The 9156-nt window shown below is 37.2% G+C and overlaps 1 protein-coding gene across 1 annotated transcript; it reads right to left on the bottom strand.

The window, feature by feature from the left end:
• Positions 1-345: 345 nt before the first annotated feature.
• LOC107802525 (GDSL esterase/lipase At5g62930) lies at positions 346-5702 on the bottom strand. The gene is made up of 6 exons (XM_016626043.2): positions 5492-5702; positions 5324-5401; positions 3690-3830; positions 2183-2259; positions 1180-1344; positions 346-727 (listed from the first exon to the last, which is right to left on the bottom strand). The coding sequence occupies exons 1-6, from the start codon at positions 5588-5590 to the stop codon at positions 553-555; spliced, it is 735 nt and encodes a 244-aa protein (XP_016481529.1). The 5' UTR covers positions 5591-5702; the 3' UTR covers positions 346-552.
• Positions 5703-9156: the final 3454 nt, after the last annotated feature.

The raw sequence follows: 9156 nt of genomic DNA, 5'->3' as shown, positions 1-9156 counted from the left end.
GAGGTTGCGTCTACATCAAATTCCCTTTGAAAGCAATTTTGAACAAAATGATTCTCCCTCAGCTCATTAAGAACTTCCTCCTTTCGATGTTATGTGACGCTTATTTGACCCTGTCATGACTTTACTCACTTGAAAAAATGCTGATTTAATCATAGGAGAGAAAAAGTAACAAGAACATGCTCAAGTTTCAGCATCTCTCACTTTATTTTTGGTAGTAAAAGCAATTTTGGAACTACAAAACAATTGTTGAGCTTTCTGTTATTCTGTTGCATTTCAAATCTGTAGATACTATTGCATGGGCGGAAAGGGTAACATTTCAGACCACAATGTTGAGAAGTTTGTGTACATCCAAAAGTCATTCTTTTATTGATGAAAATAGTATAGATGCGAATTCAACTGTCATTTTTAGAATATTTGAACTGTTAATGAAAACATTACCCTGCAAAGGCCAAATCCTTTTGCTGGAAATTGCTGATCACACCCAGAAATTGATAATTTTGTCAACTATTGAACGCTAGTTTCTCACTGATACATAAAGGACACAATATAGAGTTATACAGCAGGGCATTGTAGCTGGAAGGCCTTCTCGGGGTTTTGTCCGTCGATTTCTGAATGGTGAGGGACATCATAAGGCATCTTTTGGGCAGAAAAACCTGCTTCATTGAACGCTTTAACAACTTCTTGGTGAACAATGGCATTGCCTTCTGCTGTGAGATGTAAGCCATCACTGTAGCAAAATAAAACAGAAAAAATAAGAGTTTTCACATTTCACCATCGAGGGTCTTCGGAAACAGCCTCTCTATCTTCACAAGATAGGGGTAAGGTCTGCATACGCACTATCTCCCCAAACACTACTTGTGCATTACACTAGGTCTGTTATTGTTGTTGTTGTACATTTCACCACTAAAAATATCCCCATAAGTACTGAGTTCAGTGTAACTGCCAAGACACATGTATATTGATGATGCCATGACAAGAATGCCACTGTTTGCTGCTAATTGAGGCCACCGGCGCATCTCCATGCCAATCCTCCCCACCCCTTCCCCCGAACTCCCAATCATCCTTATAAAACATTATAAGCATAATCATTCCTCTAACACCATATTGCACCACGAACTTCAACCATCAATGGGGACTACACAAGTTATACTTAAAGGCATGTGTACATTTGTCACTTACCTGAGGAATTTTTTTTGCCAACCCTCTGTTTCCTGCATTTTAGACCATAGATTGATGGAAGGGAGGCCTAGCTCCCTTGCCAATTCAACGCACTGTTTTGCGTACTCTCCTGTCACTTCATTTGTCCTTTCTGGCAATTTCATTGCTTTGTCTCCATACATAGACCTGTTTTTCAAATTGAAAAGTAACAGATCCAAGTACAATAATATTTGATTTAGTTGACAGTGACACGCTTACGTTTAAAAAAGTGCCATGCCAAAAGCTAAATATATGAAGCAAAAAATAAGCTGGAAACGTAAAACTCCGTTTCACTGATAGAGTTTTGCTTTAAGAGGAAAAAGTGGTTAAAAGGAAAATGACCAAAAGAACAATGCAAAGAATATGACGTGATGTCCATGAGTACATGATAAAGGCACAGGTCATACTGCTAAAAGGCTACTGGGTCCTGAAACATTCATCTATAATTAGAAAAATCATTTGCACTACTGTTGCTGTAAAAGTTATTAAGGAATGTACTCTCTGATGCGGGGCCACTACTGAAGGGTTGATCTCTTGTGTGACAACTGCATATTCGGCTCCTACATTGGGTACTGTTCGATAGCCATGATCAAGGGAGTCTCAAGTGATGCTGAAGCTGCCTTTGCAGCAATAGCTGTAATTATGATTCAAAGAGGCACTGTACACAAAAACCAATCTTCTTATTCCTCTTTCTTTTTGCCCTCTTTTTGGGGTTCTTTTTTGAGAAGTCTGCTTATTTCTCCAGTGTATGTTTGAGAGGTTGGTTAATCTCTCCAGTTATATGTTGAGAAGTTATTGGATACTGTTATCTACTCAGCTTTTGAACAGTTAAAGCCCTATCCCACTACTAAAAGGAGCTCCGGGTTGTGTCAAGAAGGTTCTTGAACATCTCAGATACCATAGAGTTCAAAAAAGAAATAAAAAGAAAAAGAGCAATTGGTTGCTTCATATTTTATTTTACCAATAACGAGAAGGTGGATTGTACCTTGCTTGTTCAAACCGTCCTGCTTCATCAACTGGTGGTGGAGTTATCAGCACTACTAGGATTGATGGGGAACATTTCTGTGTCATAAATAAGATGAATGAGATATACAAAAGAGCACAAAGCTCAACCCAGAGTTCTAAAGATATATAGAGCATAACAGAAGACAAGGGCCTAGTGTATCCTGTTGTACTCAAAACAACCCCGGAATCGAGCAATTGGATGGGTATCACTAGAAGAGTGAGATTCAAACTAAATTCAATTTGCCAGCAGGTGGATTCATGATCTCTATATACTTGGGATATTTTATGTCGTCTCAACAAGCACATTAACAAGAGTATGAACTAAAGTTAACAAGACATATTTTATGTCTGTTCATGCCAATCTACCATTCCCATTTTCTTGCGTTGTACTTTTGCTCATTATTTGTGAAAGTGAATAGTTGGTAAAATTAATTACTCCATTGGGAAGAATCTGCATGTCTTCCAACTAGCATAGCAACTAGGTTTTGAGAGGTTGCATACTCTTATGGACTACCATTACACAACTTGCATAGTGACATCCAGAGCTTTGTTTTATAGATATCCATTCTCTCTGATGTTACTTATGAATATGTATTCCTCTATGTTACGCTCTTTCTGATGTTACTGGTGAATATGTGTTCCTCTATGTTACACCGACTCTTAATTTTGCCAATATGTAATTGTGTCAAACAGGTTTGACATGTATATCTGTACTTCGTATGAAACTTGAAAAAAAAAAAATACAAACATGCTAAACATTGCACATTTCCTGCCTAATTCAAATCTGAATCCTTACTCGTACGTAAGTCCATGTAATATAGGTGTTCCTCTTCTAAAGGGGGGAAGAAGAAGAAGAAAAGGAACAACTAAGAGGCAGATAACCCTATGAACCTTCAAGAATATATTAGTCTATGGTAAATTATTTGATTAACATGGGAAATTTACAATCACAGCCGGTAGTGAAGCTTCATAAGTCTGTTACTAAGGTCTTTATAGTGTTCATTCAGCTCAGTTATTCCACAAATAACCAAATTGCGATGAGATAAAAATGATTACTAACCTGACCTCAAAAATATTATTCATAAGATGTCAAGCTTTAAATAATAGCTCAACATCAGAGGCTCAATTTTGATTCTTCAGTATCCTGGTCATATGACAGAAAATTGCTGCAATGCTTCTACATATAATTTTGTGGGAAAACTAGCTATAAATTTTACAGTTTTTTCTTTTTATGGTGAGATTGAGTAACTCTGTGTTTTTTACTTAGTCCTCATAGCATATAACACTTGTTGTTTGCTGCATTGGCTTAATACTACACTATTTCCATTGTTGCCATTAACTCTATCCCTTTACGTCTTCCATATCCTGCCATTTTAATTGTTTGATAAGTCTTCCATAGACAAACATAATTAGGAGGAAAACTTTAGCACATTTGAAAGTCAGCATTTAGCAACAAACAAGCATGATTGAATCGGGAAATTCTAAACCTTCAAATGTTGTATAATTCTTCTTAGGTTTTCCTTATATTCCTCGAGTGGGACATGTTGCCTTTCACTGGTTCTTCCCAAAAGAGCAGCATCATTGGCTCCAAAGAATATAGTGGCAGCAACAGGAGGCGTTGGAGCATCCTGCAATATTAACCAAAGATACACTAATCAGAAGATTTGGCAATAAGTAACAGTGCAGCTCAGGACCACAACAGACCTTTGCATATATCAAACTCCCAAACTATGTGTATTGTTGTATTGTACTAATAACCTCAAGTATGAGGCAGCTGAAGAATCTAACAAATAGCCTCATAACTTAGCTTGATTGAATAGGATCCTGAACAAACTTACTCACTTATAAATTAGAGATATCAATGTTGAAAAGGAGCAACTTTGTTGCAGCAAAAACAGTAAAAGAGTATGACAGTATACCGTTCTTATACTAGTAAACAGCCAAATCAAGCAACAAAAACTCAGCTTCTTGATGTGGCTGGTCACAGAAGTCTGTTATTCCATGGCCAATGTCATCTTTTGTTCTCTATTTCTGAATTACATGAACATTCCAGAACAAGAAACTAACTCAATTCTTGGTCTGACATGAAACTTATCTTAAGAAATTTCACGTTTTCTTCTTTACTTGTACCCTCTGTTAGAACATCACATATCTCTTTTCTACCTTTTGAAACAAAAACTATGAGAGGAAAACTGGGTTCACCACTGTACCATTGCCCAATCCCACCGAAGAACAACAAATTGAACAATGCCTCTTGTGTTATCCCTTACTCCTAACCCTGGTTGACCGCATTCAATTTTGTTTTTTCCCATAAGTCTTTCTTGATCCCATTGTTCCATGAACGCTCAAATTAAGCATAAAGCCATCGACTCCATAAAATTTCAAATTTTAAATAAAGCATAATCAAGTGAGTCACAAGAAAGTTACAGAGAAGCCCAGTTCACGAGGATCAAAACTCATGTATATATGCATGAAATAATTCCCTCCCTAATTTGTTGCATATAAATTCCATTCCAATTTCCAAATACAAACTACAAATAACACAATCTCTCAGTTCCTTCATCCCTATTGATTTTGCAAATTCGTAAAAATCTTGATCTTACCCTTTACTTATTATATATAGCAATGAGCTCCAACAAAATTCCTAAAATGGGAAATTAAAGTACCATCCAAAAGCACACACTAACTAGCATCAACACATATCTAAATCATTACAATACTTAAATGTCCTATAATCATGAGGTAATAAAGATCCAACATCAGTTGAGATCGGATATATGAATCCTCAGTATGACAGTATCCATCCTGCTCTATTAAAGCCCATTTCATTAAACAAATATCAACGAACTCAGTAGATTTCCAACTACAATTTACAAAAACAAAATCTTTTTCTCTTAGACCCCATTGATTTTTTTTGCAAATTCAGCAAAATTCCTGATCTTACTCTATATCAAAGCTATAATTTGTTTTAGCAATGTACCCCAACAAAATATCCTAAATCATCACAACCCATCTAATATCCTAGCTCCAATTATAATCATGAGGTAACAAGATCCAAAAACAAAAGGTATTACCAAATGTGCCAAAAAATGGAAAATGCAAAGGGGGTCGTGTAACGTACCAGTGGAAATAGGTGGTGGAGCAAGAACAATCCCCATTTGGTGTTGTATCCACCGTAGCCACGATTCAATATATCAGCCTTCACAATTATCAAATCCAATGACTTTTAATTAATAGATTCGTATAATTGTTCTATAGATCCACTTGATTAAAAATAAAACAAACGAACCTTGCGAACATAAGACTCAGCAAGAGCTGCACCCCAACCACCGAATCTAAAAGATTGTTCAGTAATGGAGTCCCCAAATAATACTATTTGAGGCCTCATTTTCAGAAGTTACAAAATTTCCTGAAATTCAAACCAAAATCTTTGATTTTTGTTTTTATACTATTGCACAAGAAGGGAGGTGTGTGGCTAGAGCAAGAATGACTTAATTGTTTAGTCTTATATTCGAGACTAATAGAATGCCTGAAGAGTGGAGGTGGAGTACAATGGTCCCGTTGTATAAGAACAAAGGTGATGTCCAGAGCTGTAACAACTATAGGGGCATCAAATTACTAAGTCATACCATGAAAGTTTGGGAGAGAGTGGTAGAAATGAGAGTGCGAAGGACGGTGTCTATTTCAGACAACCAGTTCGGGTTCATGCCGGGACGATCTACCATAGAAGCTATCCACCTTATTAGGAGGATGGTGGAACAGTACAGAGATAAGAAGAAGGATCTCCACATGGTGTTTATTGATCTGGAGAAAGCGTACGATAAGGTTCCTAGGAAGGTCTTATGGAGCTGCTTAGAGGATAAAGGGGTCCCGAGTAACTATATTAGGGTGATTAAAGACATGTATGATGGAGCTAAGACTCGGGTTAGGACAGTAGGAGGCGACTCTGAACACTTTCCAGTTATTACGGGGTTGCACCAAGGGTCTGCGCTCAGCCCATTCCTATTTGCCCTGGTGATGGATGCACTGACTCATCATATTCAAGGGGAGGTTCCATGGTGCATGCTATTTGCTGATGACATTATTCTAATTGACGAGACAAGAGGCGGCGTCAACGAGAGGCTAGAGATTTGGAGACATGCTCTTGAGTCTAAAGGTTTCAAGTTGAGTAGGACGAAGACGGAATACCTCGAGTGCAAATTTGGAGTTGAGCTGACGGAAGCGGGAGTTGAAGTGAGGCTTGACTCTCAAGTCATTCCCAAGAGAGGTAGTTTCAAGTACCTTGGATCGGTTATTCAGGGGATTGGGGAGATTGATGAGGATGTCACACACCGTATAGGGGTGGGGTGGATGAAGTGGAGGTTAGCATCGGGAGTCTTGTGTGACAAGAAAGTGCCACCGTTACTAAAAGGTAAGTTTTATAGAGCAGTGGTTAGGCCTGCCATGTTATATGGAACTGAATGTTGGCCGGTAAAGAACTCACACATCTAGAAGATGAAAGTAGCAGAGATGAGGATGTTGAGGTGGATGTGCGGGCATACAAGGATGGATAAGATTAGGAATGAAGATATTCGAGAGAAGGTGGGTGTGGCCCTCATGGAGGACAAGATGCGGGAAGCAAGACTCAGATGGTTCGGGCACATTCAGAGGAGGAGCACTGATGCACCGGTGAGGAGGTGTGAGCGACTGGCTGTAGTGGGCACGCGGAGAGGTAGAGGACGACCTAAGAAGTATTGGGGAGAGGTGATCAGACAGGACATGACGCGACTTAGGATTACTGAGGACATGGCCCTTGATAGGGAATTATGGAGGTCGAGCATTAAGGTTGTAGGTTAGGGGAGAGTGTGAATATTTCTACAGCACAATAGAGTGAGACTATCCAGTTAGGAGTTAGACTAGGAATGTCATTGGTCGTCTATTGATGCAGGGCTTTACCTTCTAGTTGTGCTATACCAGCCATCTATTTCGTATTTCGTATTTCGTATTCTGTATTTCATATCTCTTATGTATTGTTGTTATTTTTATTATGCATTTTAATGGTACTAATATATCATCTCCTATTGCTTTTTTGAGCCGAGGGTCTCCTGGAAACAGCCTCTCTACCCTTCGGGGTAGGGGTAAGGTCTGCGTACATATTACCCTCCCCAGACCCCACTTGTGGAATTATACTGGGTCGTTGTTGTTGTTTACTATTGCACAAGAAGACGAGGGAAAGATGAGAGGGAAAAAAATAAGGGTCCTTTGGTTGCTAGTTAGATTTTTGGCGTTTTTAATAATTTATCTTTTAGTATTAATTAATAATTAAATTGATGTACTAATTTTAATTTATTTATTAAAAATATAACAATTACTCCTAAATTCTTTATTTCAACTTTAACAAAAAGAAGTTAATTCCTTAATATTGTGGACACAAAAAAAATCAAAAAATTAATTAAAGTGGGCTGGAGGGAGTAGAGATTAGTTATGCAGGAATTAGTTATGTCAAATTTAGTTATGCAAAAGTTAGTTATATTGGGATATACTAGAATCAGTTATGAATGGACTAGTTATGCGATAGTTATGTAAAGATTAGTAATATAAAAATATACTGTGAATATCGTTTATTATTAGTCTTGATTATTTTATTAAGATTATCATTATATTTTAAATATATTTTTTAAAATAAAAATATACAAGTTTGAATAGATGATATTTTTATTATTTTGTGTTTTAATACAAGTACTAATTATTAATACATGTATAAGTTATTTCATCTTCTACCCTACATAAATAATACACAAAGTCTCTCATTACTTAGTACATGTTTAGTTATGCAAAAAGAAAAGTATGAACCAAACACTATATTAGCAATGCTATGTAAGTGGAAAAAAGAAAAAAAACGACCAGATATTATTAAAATATATGCTAGATTCTATGTGGAGATTATTTTTTCTTATTTTTATAACTAAACATGTATAAAGTTATACTAGGTTTAATACATGGATTACTCCTCTCTAATCGGCTATCGAATGACCCCTAATTGTAAAAAAAACCTCTTGAAAACTTGAATGGAGAAAAAAACCTTCATTTTTTTGGAATTTTTACTTAGCTATACTACTTTTGAAAATTATTTACTCTCACTATTGGAGTTTTAACTTAATTACAAGTTGATATATAATTTACCACTTTTATACATTTTAGTATTAAATAAGTAGGCCTTTTAACTTCTTAACCGAATCTCTCTCTCTCTCTCTCTCTCTTCGTCTCTCCTGCTCTGTAACGATTCAGCCGGTCGTTTCATGTGTTACCGCTCCGTTTTCTCCATTTCTGCTTCTTATTGTCTTGTTCAGCTGTATTATATGTTACCGAGTTGGTTGGATCGGGTTCGAAGAGGTTTTGGGTAAGGTTTGAGACACTTAGTCTCTTTTGAGTAAGCTTAAGTTGGAAAAGTCAACCGGATGTTGACTTATGTGAAAATGGTTCGGATATAAATTTTGATGGTTCGGATAGCTTCGGGAGATGATTTTGGACTTAGGAGTGTGATCGGAACGTGTTTTGGAGGTTTGGAGTAGATTTAGGCTTGAATTGGCAAAATTGGAATTTTGGCGTTTTCCGGTTGATAGGTGAGATTTTGATATAGGGGTCGGAATGGAATTTCGGGAGTTGCAGTAGGCCCGTTGTGTCATTTGGGATGCGTGTACAAAATTTCAGGTCATTCAGACGTGGTTTGATGGACTTTTTGATCAAAAGCGTAATTCGAAAGATTTTGGAACCTTAGGTTTGATCCGATGTGATTTGGTTGATTCGATGTTGTTTGAGGTGTTTTGAAGATTGGTATAAGTTTGGATAGTGATATGTGACTTGTTTGTGCTTTTGGTTGAGGACCTGGGGGCCTCGGGGTGATTTCGGATGGTTGACAGAAAGTTAGGAATTGGGAGTTTGCAGCTAAAGTTTTATGGTTGCTGTCATAACCGC

The sequence above is a fragment of the Nicotiana tabacum genome, chromosome 8, assembly GCF_000715075.1.
Source record: "Nicotiana tabacum cultivar K326 chromosome 8, ASM71507v2, whole genome shotgun sequence".
Taxonomy (NCBI): Eukaryota; Viridiplantae; Streptophyta; class Magnoliopsida; order Solanales; family Solanaceae; genus Nicotiana; species Nicotiana tabacum.
This window is presented reverse-complemented; position numbering and strand designations above follow the sequence as displayed.